The 25631-nt window shown below is 33.9% G+C and overlaps 5 protein-coding genes across 7 annotated transcripts; 1 reads left to right on the top strand and 4 right to left on the bottom strand.

Annotated features, from left to right (window-relative positions):
- Positions 1-11: 11 nt before the first annotated feature.
- On the bottom strand, positions 12-6849 carry LOC106173024 (fizzy-related protein homolog). 2 transcript variants are annotated; one of them, XM_013554000.3, is made up of 13 exons: positions 6733-6849; positions 5371-5522; positions 5017-5121; positions 4403-4549; positions 4072-4131; positions 3729-3830; positions 3312-3467; positions 2920-2985; positions 2542-2644; positions 2073-2194; positions 1502-1798; positions 1201-1305; positions 12-866 (listed from the first exon to the last, which is right to left on the bottom strand). In XM_013554000.3, the coding sequence occupies exons 2-13, from the start codon at positions 5431-5433 to the stop codon at positions 732-734; spliced, it is 1461 nt and encodes a 486-aa protein (XP_013409454.1). In that variant the 5' UTR covers positions 5434-5522; positions 6733-6849; the 3' UTR covers positions 12-731. The 2 variants fall into 2 exon arrangements, with proteins under 2 accessions (XP_013409454.1, XP_013409455.1); XM_013554001.3 differs by having other exon boundaries at positions 4421-4549.
- A 152-nt stretch (positions 6850-7001) lies between these two features.
- LOC106173006 (cilia- and flagella-associated protein 144-like) lies at positions 7002-8678 on the top strand. Its single transcript, XM_013553966.3, has 4 exons — positions 7002-7273; positions 7486-7545; positions 7838-7941; positions 8152-8678. Exons 1-4 carry the CDS (start codon positions 7141-7143, stop codon positions 8263-8265), a joined length of 411 nt encoding a protein of 136 aa, XP_013409420.1. The 5' UTR covers positions 7002-7140; the 3' UTR covers positions 8266-8678.
- LOC106173005 (putative rRNA-processing protein EBP2) lies at positions 8653-12247 on the bottom strand. 2 transcript variants are annotated; one of them, XM_013553965.3, is made up of 9 exons: positions 12070-12247; positions 11531-11614; positions 11133-11287; positions 10624-10747; positions 10319-10408; positions 10093-10168; positions 9824-9896; positions 9424-9577; positions 8653-9113 (listed from the first exon to the last, which is right to left on the bottom strand). In XM_013553965.3, the coding sequence occupies exons 1-9, from the start codon at positions 12115-12117 to the stop codon at positions 9057-9059; spliced, it is 861 nt and encodes a 286-aa protein (XP_013409419.2). In that variant the 5' UTR covers positions 12118-12247; the 3' UTR covers positions 8653-9056. The 2 variants fall into 2 exon arrangements, with proteins under 2 accessions (XP_013409419.2, XP_023930259.2); XM_024074491.2 differs by having other exon boundaries at positions 11531-11626; positions 12070-12116.
- A 292-nt stretch (positions 12248-12539) lies between these two features.
- LOC106173012 (uncharacterized) lies at positions 12540-19787 on the bottom strand. The gene is made up of 4 exons (XM_013553974.3): positions 19506-19787; positions 15791-16329; positions 15228-15341; positions 12540-14773 (listed from the first exon to the last, which is right to left on the bottom strand). Exons 1-4 carry the CDS (start codon positions 19518-19520, stop codon positions 14626-14628), a joined length of 816 nt encoding a protein of 271 aa, XP_013409428.2. The 5' UTR covers positions 19521-19787; the 3' UTR covers positions 12540-14625.
- Positions 19788-20477: 690 nt separating this feature from the next.
- LOC147764378 (cation channel sperm-associated protein 4-like) lies at positions 20478-25367 on the bottom strand. The gene is made up of 14 exons (XM_087002256.1): positions 25225-25367; positions 24932-25002; positions 24678-24720; positions 24053-24271; positions 23678-23840; positions 23331-23462; positions 22990-23100; positions 22728-22792; positions 22448-22558; positions 22108-22189; positions 21881-21966; positions 21565-21672; positions 21093-21188; positions 20478-20787 (listed from the first exon to the last, which is right to left on the bottom strand). The coding sequence occupies exons 1-14, from the start codon at positions 25291-25293 to the stop codon at positions 20584-20586; spliced, it is 1560 nt and encodes a 519-aa protein (XP_086858382.1). The 5' UTR covers positions 25294-25367; the 3' UTR covers positions 20478-20583.
- Between the last annotated feature and the right edge of the window lie 264 nt (positions 25368-25631).

Genomic DNA, 25631 nt, shown 5'->3' with positions numbered 1-25631 from the left:
TAAGGCACAAATAAGGTGTTTCAAAGTTAGGGTTTATTCGATGTTCTTCTTTGCGCTTCTCTCTATAAAGGTTTTGTTCTACATTCCAAGCTTACATCAATTATAGTTGTATTTCTTTATTTATTTTGTTGATACTGCATAAATAATAACCAGATTATTACACTATTCCTAAATATGATACATTTTATTGTTTTTACTATACCATAGCACTGTACATGCATACACTTATCATATCAAACGCAACATAATGCACCGTAGATCTGACTTATATGCAACCAGCATAAATTTCACACTATGATCTATATGTACAAAGTCCATTTTACTAAAACTAAATTTTACACATTGCACTTCTTGAGTCAGCCACAACATTGGGAAGCCGCGTTAAACATTAAGATAAATCCGCAAATTATTGCTACGACATGAGCAATGGCGGTATGTGATATAGGTCAGAAACACTAATCAAGTTAAGAAACAAACATGAAAACAGAAAGTAAAAGTTGGTGCAGATCTTAAAATGGCCAAAACGAACCTGAAAACCTATGATCAACTAAAAGTAAAAGAATTCGCGTTTTTCATTTTTTCTGGTTGAAAGTTAAGAATATGTTCAAGTAAAAAAAAGATATTAGACAGCAATCCTCTTTAAAACTGTGTCTGACAAAGGTTTTATGGTTGGCCATTCAACTTGAATCACCAAAATAAATATCTCTTGTCTAGTATGGCTCTACATAAGTTTATCTAATTTTGGTAAATAAATTAAGTTCAGATTTGGATTCCTTTGGTGACCGCGTCTTGCTGAATACATTCCAAAACCGTAGAGTCTCATCACCTGCTCCAGTGACGATAGCCTCTCCGTCTGGTGAGATGGCCTGAAATAATGGTTTATAATAAAGATTGTCAATAAATATGTTAAAAAGATATGAAAGGAGGCATTTCTGTTTATTTCTACTTATTCATACATAAATTAACTGATCAAGAAGAGAATCAGTCAGTAACAGCAACAATATCCTTGCAGCAAAATGCAACTTTTTCTCAAATAACATTTAACACTTTAGCAAAAGCATTCACCAGGTGTCAATCATACAACTGATTTACTCTCTTTTAATTCAAAATCTAATTTAAATTAACTAGAAGATATTTTCTTATAAAACTACAGGTAAATATTCTTATCAGCAGTTGGTACATATGGAATGAATGGCTTACCAAGTACAGCACTCTATAAGTGTGTCCTGTCAACTTGGCTATCTGCACCAGAGAGGGATACTTCCACACTAAGATCTGGTTTTGAGAATAACCGTGAGTGCTGACCTAGAACACAAAGACATAAATGAATAATATATATCAAAATAATGACGTTTTTTTTTTGTTTGTTTTTAAAATCTAATTTGATTTAATACTTCAATTAAAAATTGGAGATACCACATGAAACTTCCCATAACAACAAAATCTAGCCCCACTTAAAAACTAATGTGAGAACAGTCAAATTACTCTGATGCTAACTCACCAGTTCATTAGCATGCTTGGACCACGCCAAGTTACAAACTTGTGATCCCGTGTCCACACACTGCAGTGGCTGTCCTGTGAGAGTATTCCAGAACCTGATACACCTGTCAGCCGTCCCTCCGCCACTGGCCAGCAGGCCGTGCTGGTGTGGAGACCAGGCTATGGCCTTTACTGCGGCCAGATGTTCAGTGTAAGTCTGTACTGGGGATGTGCTGTTCATGTTCCACACAAACAGTTTATTGTCGTTGCCTCCCGAGGCCAAGTGCTGGTGATCTGGTGACCACTTTAGGCCACACACCTGAAATCATGATGGCCAGTTTCGTCTTAATATTCATTTACAATAAGATTGTGGAAAATAATTTTTATTGTTATTTGACACATAAAACGGTAACAATGGAAAAACAAACTCACCAATAAAAAGAAAAACTACTCCATTTCCTGAGTAAAATATATGAACACAAGTTTAAGTTTTAAATTGATAGTATCTTTACTCAATGAATTATCATCTATAAATTACCTTTTTTACCATGCAAGTAGCAGTTAAATATCTCTAAACAGTTCACATGTCTCACCTCTTGCCTGTGCCCTGCCAATCTTCTTTCTGTTATACTTGGAGGTGTCCTGACGTCTCGTTGTAAAATAAGCCTGTCCCGACTTCCTGAAGACAGCATGTCAGCATTCCATGCTAAAGCACCTGGAATATGGCATAGGAAAAGGTTAAACACAATGGCTTGAAGAAGAAAACCTTTTTTAATGCTTGTTTCTGTTATATGATGATATATTGGATATTTGTAAAATAGAACTATTATAATTCAGGCTATCATTTTGATGAAACAAGAAGTTAATCAATGATAAAAATATTTGAATAGACGCATTCTGACATTTTCTTCTTTACTGCTATTAGTTTTACTTTGTAGTTTTTTCAACAATGAAGTTTAATGTGACTTATAAGAAATTCCCTCTTTCTTTACCTACTAAGGTCTTCGTTTAATGCAAAGATCTGGATGAATGTTGTGAAGTTTTATGTTTGTAATGACTCACCTACTCTTGCTGAATGACCTTCTAGTGTTGAAATTTTTTTGTTAGCAGAGACATCCCAGATCTGCACAAAACCTTTATGTGTACCAACGGCTACAGAGTTCCCCTATAAAAACAATACTTTGCAATAAAATCTGAATAAGAACGGTGCATAAATTTTGATTCTGAAGACAAAGATGTGAATGATGGACTAAGGGTTGTGCTGTCATACCTAAAGTGGGTCAACAAGTAAAGATGAGGGGAGACTTGCTCTAAACTGGGAGTATGACCCCTTGCCAAAACATCATAGTCCATAGAGGATGGAGTGAATACAGTGCGATTAAGACCAATAAACTACAGATCAAATTTAAATGAGATCTAAGAGACAGACTTATAACATACCCTTTCTGACCAAGCTACAGACGTTACTGAATCCTGATCTACTGCTAAGTCACACAGCCTGGTCACCTGAAAGATGTTTCATTTTTACCATTCATTTTAAATTTCCTTAATATGTTCACGGTGCACAAAAAACAAATGCAGAGTCTTGTATGAAAGAGTATTAAGAATCAATTAATGGCTTCTTAATGATATAAATAGAACAGATCTGATAGACAATAGATCAGATCTGATAGACAGAGTTTATGACAATGTGCATTTTAATAGTTTCTGCAAACAATCAAAATTGGTACAAGAATCATCATTAAATAGCATATGTTCATGAACCGACCAGAAAAAGTTACCCTGGATTCGTTATGAGAAAAACATGAATGCAACAATACAGAATCCCTTACCTGACTAGTACATGCACTCCAGAGGTATACACATGTCCCAAGCCCTACACTGAGGATATTAGTGGACGACCAGTCCACCAGGTTCAGGTAAAAGTCATCTTGAAGTTCAGGCGCATCAAGAACTTTGAACGGAATTTTTGAGATTTTTCTTACTGTCTGAAAAGAGAGAAATTACAAATATGAAAAAAATATATCAATTTACATTATTCCAGCTTTCAAAAAAAAAAAAAAAATATATATATATATATATATATATATATATATATATATATATATATATATATATATATATATATATGACAATAGAACATATTTCCCACAACATCTTAAAATTGTATAATGTTATCTCTGATAATTATGCTATTGAATCATATTCCAACCTTCCCTATCTCTTGTTGACTTAAAACATAAGCATACCTTTCTTGGTGATCTTAGTAGTTTTTGACTTTTTGTTCCCACTGGAGATAAGGAATATGGAGAGGAGTCACTGCTATCTACATCTTTTCTAGACACTCGATACTAGGAAAAAAACATGAAAAATAAAACTGTATTGCAATAACATGTACATTTTGGATCTTTACTTTTTTTTCTTATAATTTTGCTTATATAGAAAACAATGTCATCATTGTCCAAGGAATACACATCCAGTTAAAAAATAACTTATTTCTATAGGAAAACAATTATTCAGATTTTGTTGAGTTTTATATGTTAAATATGCAGGCAGTATTACTGGTATTCTTGTAATTTAATGCTGTCTTACTTGGAATAAATTTTTGGTATCTTTTGGTGCAAGTATTTTCCTTTCATCAGGTTGCTGTTCCTAAAGAAAATGACAATAAACTTATATTTCATGCATTGATAGGAGAACACTTAAAATAATAAAACAAGGAATAGCCTGTTAGTAGTCATTAACACCCACTTGTATATAAATGTGTTCTTCAATGATCATTTAGACTTAAAAAATGGTTCAATTCAAAATCCACACATTCTTCATAAACTCCCATTTCCATCACCTATGCCCTGTAGTTTAACTTGCCGCTTCAAAAACACCAGTTTCTAGTTTGTCAAAATAAGTTTAGCACTGATTTTACCTGGAAAACAGTGCTAACCTTCAAATCTTCTATTCCAGCACCCAAAAGTTCGTTTCTGAGCAAGCAACTATACGTCATGTCCTTTTGATTATCATTTGCTTCCTTGGCTTTCCTGGTCTGTCCCGGTGACTGTGTCTTTCCTGTGTCCTACACAATAAACAATACATGAACATCTTATGTCAACAATCAGCTGAATGGGTCAATTTTTCAGTGAGCAATACATAATATTTATATTTAATCTGTTCCTACCATTTTAAGTTCATGAGAGTCAAGACAATTTTTTTTTCACTCTTTCATGAGACAAAGATTTTTTTAAAACTTTTACGATGGAAACAAGATGTTGCAGAAAATTTCTCAAAAATACTTTTTACAAATCATACCTATACAATTCTCATTTCAATAGTTATCAAAAAATCTTAGATGCTTGATTTCTTCATTTGCCATAAGGGGTAGTCTATTGTAATTCAAAAATCAGGAATAAGTTGACATATACTTCTAGAGTAATCATTACTTCCTTACCACCATGGCACCAATGAGGTTGAAATATATTCAAATAGTCTGCTACATGATGGTGCATGTATAATAGGTTCCATTTCCATTTTATCTCAACTTACCTGTGGCATATTGAATGAAATGTGCCAGTTCGCACCTGCTCTGCTTGGGATAAAACGGTCCCCATATTTATCTTTTACTGGGGAAGCAACAGGACTTTGCATGGGCTAGAAAAATGAGTAATGTACCATTCAATTCAAAGGCATCTCAATGCTATACCATAAGAAAAAGTAAATTAAAAATTTAGAATTGAAGAAAATAATAACACATAAGCTTATGCATGAATTGATGCCAGCTTATCACTAACACTTAATGATATGCATACCTCTATGTAGGTCAATTATATTCAATTACAACAATGAGATAAGCCTCAATGAGATGACAAGCAGCAGTGTCTCCAGATTTTAAGTACTCACAGATCCATATGGTGATTGTCCATTTTGTTGCCTAAATAATCTCTTTTCATAATCAGGATCCATATCTGCTATAGTAAAATCCAACTTCTGACATGGGTCAGCATCAGCTTCAGAGCCAGATAACAGTCAAATACTTGGGTGTTTCCTCAATTCTTTAAAAGAGTTTCAAAACAGAGAGAACATTAATTCAAAACATGAAATAATTATACCTGAAGTGTTTCTTAATATACAATCCACCTATTTCTCACCCCAATATGAACATTTTATTATTTTACACAGACCTGAAAGTAAACCAAACCATAGCAGGCCTAAAGAGCAATGTATTCTAAGCTTCATATTGTAGCACATACATCCAATGGTTTTAGAAAGTTCTATGTGCCTGTATAAGAGTGAGTATATATATGTAAATTAGTGGAGTTTGAGACAGTTTACTGAAACTAGAGCCAAAGCTTGATATATTTTATCTAAACTTGTGTACTGCAGTTGTTACTTTTAGCTGAGCAAAAATGCTGTGATTGATGGATGAGACTAACCACCAGTTAAATATCTAGACACTTATGCAATGCGCCCCCAAAAAAGAAAATTCAAGTCTTTGCTGTTCAATGTTTTTCTAAATTCAGTTCATACCTTTACGTAATGTATTTAATCAATGCTATTCAAATAAATCAGTTTCACACTTGATTTGGGTTTTTTAAATGTTTTTACAAGAAACTTCTAATCCATTTAAATAAAATGACAGCAATGTCACTGGACAATACAAAATCAGTGCTTAAATTGTAAAAGTAATTTATATGAGTAGCAGAAACATAGATCAAAGGTCATCATATAAGTGAACCACAAAAACATTGGAAACTTATACATACAGTATACAAGTTTGGGGCCATACTGCACATAAGTCCCAGTATTTGCCATTTGTTTGCTAGTGTAAAGATTGGCCAAATATGCAATATAAGTGCAAAAAAAAAAAAAAAAAACGTGTAAAATGAACGTCTTCACTCTCTTCTAATTATGAAAATTAAGACTGACAAATGAGTGACAACCACACTTCCTGGGTAGACAAGGGCAATTTGCTGCTTTACAATGCCTGCAATCGCTAGTTTATATAAGCTTCAGTGTCGCGCCTTTAAAACATAGGTCCCAGAAACACTTGAACTTAGCATTAAACGAAATACGTGGAATAACAGCAGGGTGACATATTTTTATGTTTGTTTCCACATAATGACACAGATTAAGATTAACGTTAATTAAGGTTATCTACCTCCGTATCTTCGTTTTGGGTTCCTATTAAAGATATAAACATCAAACAAACTTCCACTAAATAATCGAAGTTACTTAAGTTTGGTCTAAAAGCGAAATGCTTACCTTAAAACCGCACAACAATAACAACATTTCTGACAAATTTTAAAATCAGCTACCGATGGGGCGCATCTTGGGAAGGAAATGCGTCACGCTAGGCATGATGGGATATTTATAATCTTTTTGTTGTAATTCAAATAATCGCACTTTTTGCCAAATACTTGACAAACATTACTAAGAGAAAATAAATTAACTTATCTAAATTAAAAAAGAAATAATGTCTTAATTTTTTTTTTTACAAAATCTTTCGTAAAGGAGGATTTTTCTGCATAGCAACAGTCTTGACAACGAGCCTTGTAAACATTTGGCACCTGCTTGGCATAGTCTATATATATACAAAGCTGGTACACCATTGAGCATACATTTGAGTAGGAAGCACTTTGATAATTTACTTGGATACACAGAAGAAGAAAGATGTCGAAAGCACCACCTCAAAAGGATCCAACCAATTTTGTGCACCAGAATGCTATTCACAGAGAGACAATTTTAAAGGAAACAAAGCACCAGAAATTATATACAAATTACAGCATCAATCCATACAACAAAAGTAAGTTAGACTGAATCATCTGGACTTACGTTAATATCATTTGTTATATTATTTCAAATTATCCTACATAGGTAATTTGAGATACACTATATTGATATAGATCTTCCTCGTATTTCTTATTTATTCATGTATACTATATTATCTTTGTAGACATTCATTCAAAACAAAAGGGTTCATTGGTCATTTAATAATTGGAACATTAATTTTTGCAGTGCATGCAATTACTGGAAAACCAAATTCCATGCATGACACAGACGAGGGAGAAGAAGACGGTGAGTGTCATCAGTACATAATTATAAATCCAAATAACCCCACAATATTAATCTAGTCTAAGCTATTAGCAGAAATTATGAAGCTGTGTGCATGATGTTAAACTGCACCGAAATCTGTTGAGTGAACTTGCCATTACTTAGAAAATGCAGACAATCTGGATAAATTTAAATACAATATTGTCAAACCACAAAATGTTTGTTTACTTCATTCAATTTATGTTTTATACAGTTATAGTTTTACTTTCACTTGGACCAATCACATAATTGACTTACACGGAAATTTGTTTTACAGAACATTTTCTTAAAGTCATAAAAAGAGCACATATGGAGCCAGTTAGAAAAAATACATTCCCACAAACAGAAGCAGAAGAAATAGGATGGATAACAAAACCTATGGTAGGTAATATGCTCTGTACAAAATAACCCTGCAGGTCTTTTTTCTTTCTTTTTTAATAGCATGGGAAGTACACAATTCATCACAATGTGATTGATGACACCAGGGTAGTTTACAATTCACTTAATAAATATATAACCTTGCAAAAAATGTCCTTGGTTCAGTGCAATCAGAAAAAAAACCTAACCAAATTTTCTATGCATTTTCTTCAGATCGACACAGACAGAAGCGATAGGAGACTATATTTTCCAAGACAAAATTCTGAAATAACAAAATATATGGACGCTCTTTGGAGGTACAAAGAACAAACAGAAAATCTGAACTGAAATGCATAAAGGACAATCATTTGGACTGATGCACAAGAGACTGAACATGTATCAAAACAGTTAAATAAGACAAATTTATGGTTACCTCCCAGGTAACAACTTCTTCCACTATGGGATATCCAGGATTAAATGGCACTCCGAAAAACTTAATGATTCATTTTGTAACCCTGGAGTGTATTGACCCTCTGTACAAGGAATAACTTGGAAGTTTTAGATACAGCCTGATAAATCCTGTGGTGTCTAGTGGTACTCCTTGTAAGATTGGGATTATGTTGAAAAAGGAAAGCATGATACAACCAAGCAATACAATGCTAAAACAGCATTGCTTTTATTTATACTGTATGTTTAAATTAATAAACCACTGTTGATTGTGAACTGAAGGCATAGTGACATAAATATATTATTTTATTTTATTTTCATTTGTTTAATTATATATGTACAAAAACCCTCATTAATGTTAATTTTTCTCCTTACTACAATCTTTCATGGTATCCTTTCTTTGTAAATATAAATACAATCATTCAAGGTGAAGAGAATGAAACCCAAATTTATATGAAGTCCTTCACATGCCCAGTTATGTTAAGAATGTCAGCTTCATTTCTCTTTAAGAGATATACTAGATATTAAGAGGCATTTCCATAGTACCCATGGTCCACAATGTACCAACACAGTTTAAAGAACTTGTTTTCTCTGAATTACTACATTTTTGCAGAAATAACCTCCAACTGAACATTTTTTGGACCAAATTTGTACTTGTAAAGTTACATATGTCCTTCTTCTCAGTGGCCTAGTTATTTGTTTTTTGCTTTCTGTCTTCTTCTTTTCCCTGGTCTGTTTTTACTTGCAGCCTGAAAGGCATTAGCCAAAACTTATATACTGTTATCTATATGATAACATAAAAGTTTACAATAAAACAAGACCTCATTTTCTACAATACATCTAACGTTTTAAGCTTTGACATATGGGATATACATGGCTGATAATAGTGAGGTGACTAATACATTAAAAATTAATCGTTTTAAAGTGACAGAGCCACAAGGGCAATGTAACAACAATTTGCAAAACCAACCCTTTTCCTGAAATCAAATTTCAAATATAACTTTTGTCTCCAATTAAATTGTGTTCTTGAATAAGGATGTTGAAATATAATGGTTGTACCTTAGCCTTCTTGACACCTCCTGGTCTTGTGGCATGTTTCTTGACACTGAAGTCTGACATATCTTTAGCACTCTTGGATGTGTTATATTTAGACCTTTTCTTTTGTCCACCAAACCCAAATTTCTTATTTTTAAATTGCCTCTTTTTCCCTGGTCTGAAAAATCAATATTGCTTTTAGTAGCTTTATCAATAAAATAAAACATTTCAGGATTTGATAGAGATTACATAACACTGAAACATAATATTATATAAGGTGCTTTTAAAAATAGTAATTTTTAATTCAAAATTAATTCAAAATCAATATGGAATTCAAACAAACATCTTAAACTGTCAGATATTTTAACCAGTCAAAAATCACTTAACATGTTAAAAGGAAGCGATAATTCCACTAATTACTTACTGATGAATTTGCTTTTTGTTCCCATCCATCTTTTGTTTGCCAGATTCCAAAAAATCCAGTTTATTATCTTGTCCTAAAAATATAAATGATACATTTTTTTTTTTTTAAGAAAAAAAAAATGTGACAAATAGTCACTTAGAATTCACCTCAGTGTGGGTGCGTGCATGCAATGCTACTATATCTGATAATCAATCACAACAATACCCATCACTTCTTAATGACATCACATTTATTTATTTCATATCAAACAACTTACAACCATAACTGACCTTTTCTGTATTTTTTTACAGCATCAAGCATTTCACGTTTCTCTTTTTGTCTTTTCTGAAGCACCTCATGTTGAACCTAGACAAAAAACGTGAACACATTTTACATGAATCATTTGCTTTAGATAAATATTTTTGTTTAAGAAATATAAAATCTACTGAGTTTAAAAACCTTACATCAGACTACAAAGAAATGACTTTAAACAAATAAGATGTAACTGCTTGTTACCTTTTTTCCAAACTTTCTAAGTTCTCTCAGTTTCTTTGCTTTTTCAGATCTATCCATTGACACTTGTTTAGCAAGGAGTTTCTCTCTAACCTGAAAGGAAAGGATTTGTATTTATGAAAATATTCAAATTCAAAACTTTATACAGCGATGGTCAGGAAAATTCACCAGCAACTTTGGGGCCAAAACCCTGGCACTGTTCCTTTATATGTACTTGGTCTCTTAAACAGCAAAATAAACATAATAATTTATGCAAAAGTTGGACAAACCTAATGGTAAAAACGTCTAGGGTTTTGCATAGTACTCACTTTTGTCATATGTTCATCTGCTTTGGCCATCTGTGCAAAATAGTCTTCAGGTCTACTTGTGGGAATACCAAGTGAATGTAACCTTGGAATTGATTCTAAAACTGTGGCTTGTGCTTGTCTATAACTATAAATAACATTCCAAAATAAGAAACAATCTCCTACTTTATGTGACATACTTAATGCATTATTAAGAACTTTTATCTTTTTGGTTTTATAGAATGATATGCAGTGGGTGGCGAAGGAAATATGTATCACATTAGGATTTTCTTCTTCTAATACGCATGCTTCCAAACAATCATTAAGAATTGGTTTCAAATATTTAAGAAGAGGAAATTCTGTATAATTCTGTATAATTTGAAATAGGTACCCATTAGTTAGCAGGGAAAATATAAAGCAAGGAATCAATTATTTTTATTGGTCCAACCCACCCCATTTTTTCTGCTCTTAAACTGTCCATTCTTCTCTGTTATATTCTGGTTCTTCCTATTTATAGTCATAACAATACTTACAATCTCATCTCCCTTTTGAAGTCATCATGTACAACATCTTCCCCAGATTCCTTTTCTGTTCCCAATACATCTGCAGCAGGGTCACAGGTGCTGTCCAGTCTCTCGACCCATGGGATAGCCTGAGATATCTCTTGAAGTTTTGATTTCATTCCAGCCTGTAAAACAGACATACTTGTACAACTACCAAAATAATAGCCTGTACATATATATCTTTGGAGAATATAGCCTACATGCCTTATTCTAAAACACATGCTTGTCGAATTTTCAGACCACTTTTTCACCGTTTCCAGTATGATTAACACATGGCAGATATATCTAAATGTTAACAGGAGTGCTGCAGGTTATATTGCAAAGATGTTATGCTATTTTGCTAAGAATAATGCCCATTCAGTACTTACCACATTATTTATATGCACCTTGGGTGCTCTTGCTTCTATATTTAAGCCTGGTTTCAATTCCCCTCTCCGGAAAGCTTCTTGGAGCTAGAAAAAGAACTGGTGGCATAATGTGGTATTTCATCCAAGACAGAATCTGTTGCAAATTGAGCTCAATTAATCAAGTGCAATAAAATTACCAGTACAAATTACATATTACCCCTTTGTTGTAAGCAGATTGTGAGGAGTCTTTCAATCACTGCTTTTATACACTCCATAATTCATAAAAAACTCTGGTTCGACGATGGGAATGCCACTGCCTAAATTTAAGCTTTATATCACAGATGAACCTTACAAGACAAACCACAAGTACAACATTCAACTTTGCATTGCAACTTTGCAAGGATTGCCAAAGGAGTTCATAACACTCTAGTTTTCAATTTGTATTTGGATTTTCCTAAGCGATTGAGCGTCTTAAATTTCATATACCGATAGGCAGCACAGTGGTCATAATAATACACGACAAAAAATCGATTTCATAGCATAACACTATTCAGTTTTACCTCTGTATCTGAGTCCACACTGTCTACTTCGCTTTCTTCCGAAGCCATGCTTTCTATCGTAAATGGGTACGTTGCTTGTCGTTAAAAGTACAAATGAACGAATTTTATCCACACATGATATTGTGTAAACAATAATGTTCTACTAAACATGAATATGTATTTTTTTCCATATATAATACAAAAATTTAATCTTAAACCAGTGGTGCACGGTTTAAGGGAATGCAGTAAATGGGATAACGATACCAAGGCTATGCAGCAGGAAAAACCCATAGGCCTACTGATAGTGGAAAGGTCTAAAAGTCGAGCAATTCAATGATTATCCCTTTTTCAAATACAGTGTAATGGTTAAAAATGTAAACGTCGAGAAGTAGGCCTATTGGTTTATCTCTTTCATAGGCCTACCTTTAGCTGTAGGCCTACCCAGAGTGCAGATCTTTTATAACAAGGCAAAAACAAAACAGATTCACAAAGATAATTTATTATACTAGAATTGATAACATAGGCCTACCTAAATAACGTGTTGGCATTATCGAGGTATTTTAAAGCTTGGCTTTCCGAAAGTTTGAAAAACCAAGACGAGGTAGGCTACTTACAGCTGGCTACATAAAAGGTGAAATACTTCATGTTATATGAATAAATGCACATTAAGTGAACAGATCTCAAATGTGGCGAAATAGTTTTTTGGTTTTAACAATGACGGTTTAAAGTAAGTCTATTATAAAGAGAATCAACTTACGGAGATTACATCGACAAGTTAGTTTTGTGACCAAGGCCCTTTGATAAAAGATCGACACGTGATGTTTTGTAGGTTAAAAAACCGCCAGGCCTCTTTAGAAAACATTTGCTTTTTAACCAAATTTCTTTTAGTTCTTATTTTTCTTTATATACTGTGTAAGCAAAACTTTAAAAAACTGGCTAAACTGTGCATATAATTATGTAACACTGAATTGAGACATTCAATATTATCAATATCAAAGACAGTACATATTGAAATAATAATGATAGTAATTATAACAGGCGTAACCTCTAGTCATAACTAGATTAAAATCATTTACCTTAATCTAAACTTTGTAGAGCGAATGTACTTCGTTAATTCAGGCGTAGGCTGTCGAAATACGCCCCCATCAGACGAAAAGATAAAGGAAATGGGCGTGTACATAATTTTGACAGCTCATATTAACGATTCGATTTCCTTAACTACGTATCTTAGATTTGCTTAAAATAAATTAAATCACCCGGAAGACAGGATATCCGATAAACCCCCCATAACCTCATGTATTTTCACATTATTTTAAAGATGACGACAATTCAATTTTCGTTCACTCACTCATTAAAATTTAAAATTCGAGACCTTTTCTCCTTCGTCTTTCCTATTGAAAAGAATAAATATGCGTTTGCTGTTTAGGTTGTCCCCTAAAATTCCCCTCAAACGGTAAGAAACGTATTAGAATGGTCGTGTTTTTGAAATTATAAATTTCTATTGCTTTTCTAGCTTTCTGTAAATCAGACAGTTAACTAATAGCTATAATAAAAATTAATACAGTTAAATCATGAACGAATTTAAGTAGCGACATCGTTAGATCCATGTAAACACACTATTTAACATTGTGTATAAAAATCACTGTGCTTGGGGACTACATCAGTTTTTCATTATTTATTATCTATCACCCTACTGACTATATTCCCCAGTGTCCTTTTTCATTCAAAAGAAACCCCGAAAACTTGGTTTTAGTCAAATACGACGATTTAATACGTTCCCTGTATGTGCCCTGCCGTTAAAAATGAACTGAACCTTTCATCTCGATGTACAATTTAAGATACATATACTGTATTTAGGCCTACACCTGACAATATACCATAGTACGTCATGGAATTTCAATAAGAAAATTCACCTGAACATCAACGGCATTACCATAACTCTTTTTAAAAATTTTGTTAGTGATGCCTGTTTTCATAAATAACAATTTTCATCTTCAGCAACATGACAGACACAAAAACCTATTTTATTCCTCAATACCGGTGCATTGTTTATGTCCTCTTTCTAGTGTGATTCATACAGCATTATACACCGTTAGATTTATAGACAAAATGTAATGAGGGTAAGAGTTATAGAACTACACTGGGAATTGTCTATTTATAGATTACTGTTGAATGAAAGGGGTTGGGGACAGTGTATGTATGCTGGTAAATAAAAGAAGGCACCGTTCTACTACTCCATTCTATTCTTCAAACTGAGAACTGTGACACTATCTTGGACAATGCCCCCTACCACTGAGTGTTCTTGGATACGGAATTCTCATTTTACACTGGTCGTAAAGTAATCAGGCGGAAGTGAGTGAGGGAATACGACCCTGCTTGCTGTGGAACCTCACCCCCTCCTAAGCCTCCAACCATATTTTTTTGTGAATCCCCTATCTGACATATTGTGTTGAACATCCCCTTGGTTACTATATGGTCTGAAAAACAGGGCGACGCCGAATAATTTCCCTTGCTCTCATGAATACACCCATAAATACTCGCTGCATACATATAAATATCCTCGTTTCCCTGGCGCTGCTAACGGGTTATGCTCCTACATGAACAGTATCCTGGAGTTAAAAACGTTTTGAAGTCTGGAACAACCCCTTCAGTGGTATTAGTCCACACAAACAGTGTGTGCAGTGTATTTTGTACCTTGCACACACCAGTGCAAGATCCTGCTGTTCTGGAACAGAAAATAATTCATCGAATTAACAAAAAAGTTTCATGGTACTGTCATATTGATTGACAAGCGTTTGAGCCTTGCAAAAAAAGGACGTCATTCGTCATGCTTAAACATGATCAACAAAACATTTAAGTTACACCTGGTAAACCAAGTGTAATATAATGATTTATTCTTACATGTTTGTAAAATTCCATGTTTTAACCAACTGTAAATCTAAAAAACCGTGTTAATGAATAATGCTTTGAATGTACGCCCAAATATACAAGCATTTTATAAGTAGAAATTCAACGGATACACGACTAAAATCGGTTTTAGGGAATATTTTTGGCACACACTTTGTCCAATTTGTCTTTCACAAAAACAACCATATCCGTACATTCATTAAATTACGAACTTCTATACTGTCATCTCCGAAAAAATACAAAAAGTACAATCAATTATAATGAACACTGACCCACAACAGCCAATCTGAAGCACTTGGTATTTCTCCTCCGACACCAGATGGGGGATTTTATGTGTGACGTTATCAATATCTACAAGGGTGTCGGGTATATAGGAATATAAATTTCTGAAATAATAACAAAATCAAATTTATATGTGAAACATAATACGTGGAAGAACATGCTGTTATATACGTGTTGCAAAATTTTTCAATAACCTTAAGTGCCATGTTTGTATATGCATGTAATTATTGCAACCTAAATGCATACAAATGCAAAAATTATTCAAATGCATTTTGTCACATTAATGTGTTTAAAAGCGTCCAATGACACGCACATAAGATCTTGTGCAAGATTTAAAATACCCAATAGAAAATCAAACCGTTATAATTGTTATGCACAGAATTGTTCCCACGAAAATACGATATATTCTGAGAAACAGTAAAACTTTGGTCAAGATTTAAAGTCAACATCCTGAAATTGTGCTCACGCGTGATTCTATCTCTAAATTTTCATCCATATTTTGGAATATGCAGAAACGAAGGATTTTGTATTTTATATAACATTCATTACTTACGTTGGACAACATAAATCTCCATCGGGTGTCGCAATGTTATTGATGTTATCACATAACCCACTGGAAGCAATTGCATCGCTAAGAAACACAACAGGAGGTAAAGATGTAGCTGAACTATTCTTTGAATAATTCCCCACTGTAGCGCTAGTTATTATTCCTTCTTGACCTATTGTGTCACTGAACACAAGTGGTAAGGGGTAACCGTAGGTTATCAATGAGCGTTCATGGATATCTTCAATTCTCATGAATGTTCCGGGATAAATTGTGTCAAGCTCGCGTTCTTGCAAGGCAGGATCACTTCTGCACATTCCAAAGATGCACTCTGAACAATTGACATCTTGTGTCAGATCTAGCTGTGGATTTTCTAATGTTCTCCAATTGAAAATTTTTCTTCTAGTGTTGAGAATAGCTTCTTTAAAATTTTTGCGTGCACGTCCCAATCCCCGAAAACGACCGGCACGAGTCTTGGCAGGCCTGGCTGGTCCTCCAGCTGCCAGAGCTATTAGAACGATGCAGAAGATGAGTGCTTTCAACATCGCCTGGAATGTATAGAACTGATAAATGAAATGATTTCTCTCTCTCTCTCTCTCTCTCTCTCTCTCTCTAAAGGTGCCTTAGTGATGTGTAATTTCGAAAGTAGCACGCTTTTTAAGGTTTCGTTTCGAGCTCATTTGAATATTTTACAAAGTGAAAATATGAATGGATGAAGTAGTATAAGGACACAGAGTAGAAGCACCTAACTCAGTTCTCTTTCAGGATAAATTACATATAATAATTTCTGTTAATAGTGTCAGCGAGTGAATAAATCATCGATGCTATAGACAACATAAGACATGTATTAATTTTTGCAAGAGCAGGAAATGGAACCCTTAACACCAAGTACAGAAGTAGTTGTTCATTCATTCTCTACCAGGGGGAGGGGCATCTCAAAACTTCATATTTTCTTAACATTAAAGTACTTCATACTATACACTTTGAAGATTATCAGCTGGCCGCAGTGATGTGCTGGATGAGCGTGGCCTCATGAATAAGTAAGAAAATCGCATCTCTACAGCCCTGCAGCCATAACAGAAGACCCTGATGTCATTTAACATATGGTGGTAGGGCGATGATATGACTCCAAATTTAAGTGCGCGCTAAGAAAAATGACAAGAGTACTTCTGACATGGCCCTTACAAAATGATTTACATAACTAATGACCAACGTTTAAGTTATGGCCTACAGTGTACGTACATAAAGCATTAGTTTATAGTGCAGTTGGTTGAAACGCCACTTATTTCAATGCCAAATAACTGAAATAAGGAAAACAATATCCCTTGAAGCCATAGGAGGCAAGTTTTGGTGCCAAATACTCAATGGAACGGATTTTGATCGCGTTAACCTCAGTTTATTCATAATGCAATAGGCTGTATGCAAAAGTATTTCGTTTTTTTTTTTTTTTTTTTTTTTTTTTGAGAATTAATTAGTTACAGAGAATCTCACCAATCTGACCCTTGTACTTGATCTTGAATATCGATGCTGTTTTTATAAATAATTTAGTTTACATATTATAAACATATGTAATTTAAATGTTTTAAACGTATTTAGGTCTGATGGTAACTTATCATTGCTTATCACAAAATTTTCATTAAAACCTGTGTCTTTAACACATATTAGTGATTACAGTAAGAAACAAGAGTTCGATAATAAGGCATTCAAATACTTCGAAAATTCATTTGCACATGTGAGTTGGTGAGGTAGAAACATATTGTAGAGCATGAAAACAGGTGAACAGTCAGACAAACGGCCCATTAGATTATTCATTAAGTGGTGTTTCTGAAAAGCTGTAATTGTTAGTTCCTGCCTTCATGTACAGTTAAAATTGACTATAAAGTGAAGTGATCCATTCATTTCTACATAAATCCATCCAGAATTCAAGAACGATAATCTTACTTGAATAATTTACATGTAAATTACAATAACGTATTGAATGTTGCGGTCGGTCAGAACAAACGGTTTCCAAGGTGCTAAAATGACCGCAGTGACGAGAGCAGGTTAATCCATTCAAAAGCACTTGGGGTAATCAATGAAGAGGAATGCTAAATCAAACGCCTTGACGCCTTGGGATAAAGTTAAGACAGTTATCCAAAATATGTTTTACGAATGTCTATACCGCATAGGAAGTAATGAATAAATTATAATTGAATGTGATAAAATCGATGAGGCCATTCCATCCAATTGATTTTTAGATTATATAACACTTTATTAAATTTCTATGTCTATTTTTTTTTTTTTTGGGGGGGGGGGGGTTTGCTTTATTATTTGCAGTCAGCGTGTGTGTTCACACATACTATACACCCTTTTTGCAATAGGTATTAAGAGAACAAAATTGTTCTTATATATATATATATATATATATATATATATATATATATATATATATATATATATATATATATATATGCACTTATTAAAAGTTAACTGGGGGTTGAAACTTTAAACACTGAAGAATGAAAGCATGAATCTAATTCCAGAAAGGTTTAATCTATAAAACTAAATAAAAAAATTACTCAGGTATTATTCAGGTAATGTATTTTCGCAATTGCTTCATGTGTAATATCATTACATTAAGGCATGTTTGCAGTACACCGACGTCAATCTGATCAGATATATTAGTGCAGGCAATTTTAAGGATAATTTGAAAAAATATATATTTCAATTTTAAAAATGGTGATACATTAGTTGGTGATGAGATAAGCACTAGGGAAAAAGAAAGAACCAGAAAGTTTTCAAAAGTTTTATCCCGAATAAAAAGAATAACTTGAACATATTGAACTGCATTGGATATATTTATCCTGAGCGGCAATGGACATTTTGCATCCAGTTAATAACAATACTAGTTCTTGTTTCACGGTGTTGATTGGTTCTATTTCCTTTCAGTGGGTCCTATATTTACTCGGGACTGTGCCGTATTTATATTAATTTTCACCAATTGCCCGCCAAGGTACATTGTATGACGGAAAGACAATTTTCGGTTTTGCTGATTAAACTGCGTTTTTTTATGGCAAACCTACATGACATTGGTCATGTATTCAGCCATTTTAACAATTAAAAATATCTAATAAAATTTTATCAAATGTGTTGAAAATATATTCACAGTGAGATAACTTTGATATGTACATCTAGAAATGGGCATCTTCAATGACAATCAGTATTTGAACAAGACTTTGTAACTGATTTTAATTAAAATCACAGAGCCTAGAATTCTACTACCACAGCTCTAGTAACTGACATTTATAATCAAACTACTTTAAAACCAAGTGTGGTAACAGAATTCGAAAACACTGAACATGACAATATAACATGTTGCGGTATGGTGCCCCAGAACTTGAAATCTGCCAAATACCCTGGAGCCTAGAATCTTTTAATTATCACAATTATATCAATATAATACATATCTCACAAGGATAAAAAAGATAAGAAAACCCCTCTCCCCCGTTCAACTGCAACTTTAGAATGTTGACGGATAATTTCATGACAAAGAAATGTAGAAAATAGCATTTTCTAAGTATTTTCTTCTCAAACTTTGGTTTTAATGTACCCCTAAGAAGAAAAAAATTGAATAAAAATATTATTCGAAAATAAACTCGAAGCTTTTGGAAAATTATTCATCCGGACCATAATGGCCGCGTTCAATGTGCATCTGAGTTGAATGGTCTCGAATTTAAGTACTCACCATTCGCCAATTCATCCTTTTCAGCGTACCACACTTAAATAAAACTTATATAGACTCCGTGGTTTCATTTTCATCTGTCCAAAAAAGATTCCCTTCTTTTAGAGAAACTACAATCCGTGCAACTCTTTCCACGGATCGAAAAGAAGACACAAACACACGCACATACAAAGAAAATGAGTTAATCCACACAAGTTCATATAATACCGTTTCGAAACGAGATTCTAATAGTTGACTTTGTATTGCTATGAATCCAAAAATTTCAAGTGGGCGTTTGTCATGATAATTGCTATCATTATGCGATTAATTAACACACTGCACTCCATCACTATAAAATATCCAAAGTATGTGAAAAGGTGTGTGTTATTTTTAGAGAAGATGAAGAGATCGGCTAATTCTAAACAGTTCTTAAAAAGAAACTAAATAGAAATACTAGGAGATATTTAAACGTAACATTTTATTAATGAGAGATTTATTAAAAAGTTTTGCATTTTGTACGACATTTTGAAATAAATCAAACCGTTTATTACAGAGACAGAATTTCTGATACTGGGATGTGAACAATATCTGTATGTAACAATAATCAACTCTTTCCGCACAGTGCATACCCCTTCAGTGGACTTTTTTCACATCACTTGCAACTCTTTAACGTCAACGAAAAAGCTGACGTAAAACATAATACACATAAATCTGTCAATCAAAGGAAACTACACTGTGCAAAGTATTAGTGGTCCAGTTATGATGCATAATTTTTCTGGGTAGGTGCATAAAATAAATATCATGTCTGCTTTCTAACCTGGATATAGTAATCTTGGAAACATATTACTAATACAGAATAATATCCAACCAAATGCTTATAATGCCGAGAAGACCTCGCTATGGTTAACACAACGTACACACAGTAATCAGCAGTGAAAAGAGCAGTCTCTTTCTCGTCATTTTTTTTTTTTTTTTTTTTTTTTTTGGGGGGGGGTCTCTTTAATTTTGGTACCTGATACTCATATTAACTGCAGAATAAAAATATATGTCACCGTTTTATCTTTATTATGCCATATTGTATCGTCTGTGTACGTGTAGGCTTTCAGGCGTTCTTTTTATCGACTGAATCATGATGCTTTCCTCTAGCGGTCAGCATAGTGTTTATACTGGGAGCACGTAGGTGTGCGTTGTCCGTCCCGACAATCGTTAAGGCCGTCTGTCGTATCACATCATGAATTGTTTGTCCCGCTTTACTGGCAGGGCCTTTATCCAGGGACATAATATTGGACAAGATGTCACCTTTTGTCTACAATATAAAAATATGCTTATTAGATTGCTGTCCATTATGAAATTACAATTACATTTTATAAATGCCACAAAATGGGTCATTTTATGTATTGAATTGGTTTAAAATTTGACGTCTTATCTTAACATTAAAACTGGTGTCTGAGAATAAAAACACTAGTACCTAACTAGACCTAATAACAGAGAACTACATATCTTCTCATGTCAATGATGTAGCCATGGCATGCGTAACATTCGCAGGGAAGATGCGATTGCTACTTAGGTCTTGTTTTTGATTTGACACTTGAGAAATGGAGTTATACCTACTCCGACAACTCTTAGGTCTATAGGGGCTGTGTGGTGCAGGTCAGGGTTGTCTAAAATTTCGTCACGAGAATTGACCTCGCAAACTTCATCGAATATCTAGTGACAACAGACGATGTAATGTATGTAATAACACTCACAGGTACGTGGATGCATTCTCTATACAAAGCTTTGAATATACAAAAAGTAGCAAAACAATGAAAATAGCTAAAAAAAATATCGACCAATAAATAAAGATGCAGTTTTATCAAATCTAGGCAGGACAGATTTTCATGTTGGTGAGATTTTTTTTATTTGTGATACATCTACGACAGATGTAAATGATCGGTACATGTAGAATTACAATAGAAATTAAATCAGAGTAACCAAGTGTGTTTTCCACTGAGTAATTAATAAAATATGTAAGCGTGTATTTCAGAGAGAGAGAGCGATAGCTGATTGTCATACCACAAGTTTATACTTCAGTGATACCAACCTCGTCTATTTTTTCACGGAGTTGTTTATATTCCACTAAGTTCTTCTCTAGCGCCATCAAAACCATTATGTATTGCTCCATTCTTTTGTTGTACAAACCTGGCATCGTCTTTAAAATAACAATGATAAATGTCGAGATTGTGAAAAATCAGTACATGTATCACGGTATTTTACGTATATGCTAATTCGTGACAAGATGAGCTTAAGAAATTCTGAGTGTTGATATTGAAATACAAATTATGCCTACTTCTCAACTGACTGATCATATGAGCAGTAAAAAAATATGAGAAATTAAAAACTAACAGTTGGATACTCACTGATACTAGGAGAGGCCTTTGTGATGACAAATTCATTTTCCTGTGTGCTTCTTCCACACGCACCAACGGTACTTCTTCAGAGGCCTCTAAATTAGAGAAAAACGAAAAATGTAGCATAGATAACGTACACTTGTGTCGAAGATATTGGTGAAGATTTAAAGGCAAAATTTTGCCACAAATAGCAAAGTGTTGTTTCTTAAAGGAAAGTAAAAAAAACATTCATTTACGGTCATCATCGGAATAAACACTCGAAGCCAATGTGTCCTCCATGGCGGCAAACTCTTCGCGAAACTCACGCATGGCCATTTCCTGAAAGCAGGGAACATGTTTTATTCACAAAGAGTAGAGCCATGTCTATGTAAGTCTGTTTTGTGAATAAGCGCCCCTCCCCTTCTTTGTCGCTCACTTGCTTCTTGCAAAGCAAAAAAATACTATTTCAGTCTAAGCAATTCTACAATTTTTTGTTCTTTATCTGTTGCAAATCTGTATCAAAATTGTTTCCGGGAATACTTGCGTTTTGTCACATTAACCTAAAACGTGAAAAAATACTAAGTAAATAATACCTACCAGATTTGTCACAACCACGGCAACGACCAAGTTGGCGAACACGAAGGCGCCCACCATAATAGACACAAAGAAGTAGATTGCACCACCGATGTGCACACTTCCTCCCATTTGCTTAAATATTAAAGAAAAACATTTGCCTAGTTTTTGTTCTTGACATTCTTAAGTTTTCTAGATTTCAAAAATTAAAGCAAAAAAAGTACAACGAAAATTGTTTTAATGCATTCATTGTAATTGAAAAATGAAATTGAAATTGAAATAGAAATCGACATTCCATTCTCACCTTGAATTTTTCAAAGATCCCCACCCAACCGTCTTGAGTTACGCAGATGAAGAGAGTAAATATAGCTGGAAAAAGGTCCATGTATTTCAATTAGTAAAATAATAGAACGGGTAAATACATAATAACATACGACATGCCTTTATAAATGTTTGTACACGAGTGAGCGATGACAGAAACTATTGCAACACTTATAAAATTATAACTATTTCTACAAGGAAACAGCGTTCTGAAGCAAGTGCATCGCACCACAGATGGTATTTACCTGAAGGTAAGTCGCCAAAATATTCAGGAAACGTCTTCCCAAATAACATCACCCCTGCGACACCGAGCATGGTCAACAATATGCAAAGGAGTAGGACTATGTTCATCATGTCTGTGATAAAATGAATAAATGATTTTATGTTACTAAATGAAGACTCCTGTTGGCCACTTATGGATAGATTTTGATGACTGTAGGTTTTGAAATATAACAGGAATAAAGATAATGACAAATGTATTTGAATTTCGAAATTGCATAAAAGCGAAGATACCCATTATAAAATTTTAAAAAGAGACCAGGTATTTTTATTTCAACCATACATGTTCATAGGCATATGTCGTTACCTGGTATGGACTGCAGAATAGTTTGGACCACCAGAGACAAGCCAGATAGGGCGCTCACACTTCGTAAGCTCCTAAAGGCCCTCAACACCCTCAGTATCCGAAGAATTCGACTGCTACTTAGGAACGTCAAAGCTTAATGAGATATATTAATGAATTTAAATACGCGTATTACGTTTTTCGGTTTGTTTTAAATAAAATATAAAGACAGGTGTGATAGATTTTTTCGTATCCTCTTGATTTAAGATAATGACATCAAATAATGGCCAAAAAGTTATATCTTAAACAAACTAAGACTACTGTATGGATTAGCTGTTAATATATAGTAGTATAGAAGTATATTCACTTACTCGGACCGAGTAACAAAGCCAATATGATAGTGAAATCCAGCAGGTTCCAGCCAGCCCTCCAAAATATCCAAAACCCGTTGTACCATTTAAGTAGGATCTCCATTGCAAAAATTGTAAGCACCACTTGGTCGAAGATGGAGAACAGAAATGTGTATCTTTCAGACTGCAAGAAATTGTATAAACACGCACTAAACAAATGAGCATGTACTGATAGTTAATAAATGTGTATTTTTGACTTAAAACTTCGAAAGTTTGCAACTTTCTGAAAATCTTAAATATTTCATGTTTGTCTTAGAGTTCTGGAACAGCAAATTATGAAACCAAACCAGTTGCTTATAAACGTTTTCAATATAGGCTTCAATACAAGGCTCTTACCAGAACTTCGTCAGTTTGGATTCCAATAAGTGCCGAATTGACTACAATTAAACCAAATATCATCATACGGAAGGCAAAACTTTCCAACATTGTACCAACAAGTTGAGTGGAGACAAAGTTTTCTACAGTGCCATCATCTAGGTCAACAATATCATTAAAGTCAATCTCTGGAGGTTCCTCGGACTTGAACAGTTCTTTGATGGATGCACCTGGTCGTAACTGTGTAAGTAAGTGCAAAACATTTGAAAATTTTGAATGATTGTCATACATTACTGATGTATTCTACTTGAGCAGAAATATCTGAAATTTGCTTAAGAATCGTACACGATACTATTTGAGAAAAAAAAAAAAAAACGGACACGCTCGAGTAAGTCGTTCCACTGTTATGCTTAAGGGAGAGTATAAGTAGTGGTAGGCCTAGTAGTAAATGCATTTTCTCAGCTGTCAATTTTTTTCTCTCCCTTTTATTGTGACGCTGCATGATTTGACATTAAATGTGCCTTATTCTAGACGTATTTTAAACAGTGAAACAAAAAAAAAAAAAAAAAAAAAAAAAAAAAAAAAAAAAAAAAAAAAACGCCCAAAGTGGCAAATTTTGCTCAAACTGGACTATTAAGAGACTTACTGCTGCATCGTCGAAAAGAAATCTTCTCTGCACATCTTGGACTCTGTAGATATGATAAAAACATCATTTGGGAGGACTTCGATTAAAAAAAGACATAAGTGAATATATTTTAAGTCTCAATGATTATGGGACAGTTACGTAAAATCTGATTTGGAATAAGCAAACTCTACATTATTTATAATCAATATAGGCCTACGTTTAATGATGAAAAAATAGAATAAGAAGTTCGATGGGGAATACCGAAGTTAACTTACTCGTCTTCATTTTGATTCTTAGTTCCATCTGATTTACCAAGACGACTAAGCAACCGGAATTTATTCGCAGCCTTTATTGAAAGAGAATCAAGAATTTTTATGCACGCCATATATATATCAATCATTGCTTGAAATGTAAACTGCATAAATTCACAACTCTTAGTCTTATGGAATCACTAAGATTATAGCTAGATTCACAAACGTTAGTTGATGTGGTCTACCACTGTAGCTAAACAGATTCTATTTTGGATAGATCAGTAACGCAAAGAATCGAATAAGCATAACCAAGTTACCGTTTGGAAAGATGTCTTTTTAGGCTGAGGTGGCAGTTCAGATTTCGTTGTGAAGTTGGTTGTCGCCATCTTGAACGTAGATCTGGCAGACTATATTTGCTGGCACGTCCAAGGGAATGTGCGCGAGCAGCGTCAAGAACGTCTGACGTAGTTATTACTGAAATGCACGCGTATCTGTACGTTGAACGTCATGGTGTTACATGAACAAAACAGTTACGCGTGATTGCGAGGAATCGAGTGGGCAACATTTTTTTAAAATAAAATTAAAGTAGTTTCTGTTTGAACGCCAGTAAAAGAGGATTTTATTTTTTTTGCAGCGTTGAATGCACTTAGACCCTCTTTGAAGCATCAATATAAAGTTAACAAACGATAAAAATTATAAATACGAATGTCTTTCTCATCAAGAA

This window comes from Lingula anatina, chromosome 1 (assembly GCF_051362555.1).
Source record: "Lingula anatina isolate TDL-2025a chromosome 1, LinAna3.0, whole genome shotgun sequence".
NCBI classification, from domain to species: Eukaryota; Metazoa; Brachiopoda; class Lingulata; order Lingulida; family Lingulidae; genus Lingula; species Lingula anatina.
This window is presented reverse-complemented; position numbering and strand designations above follow the sequence as displayed.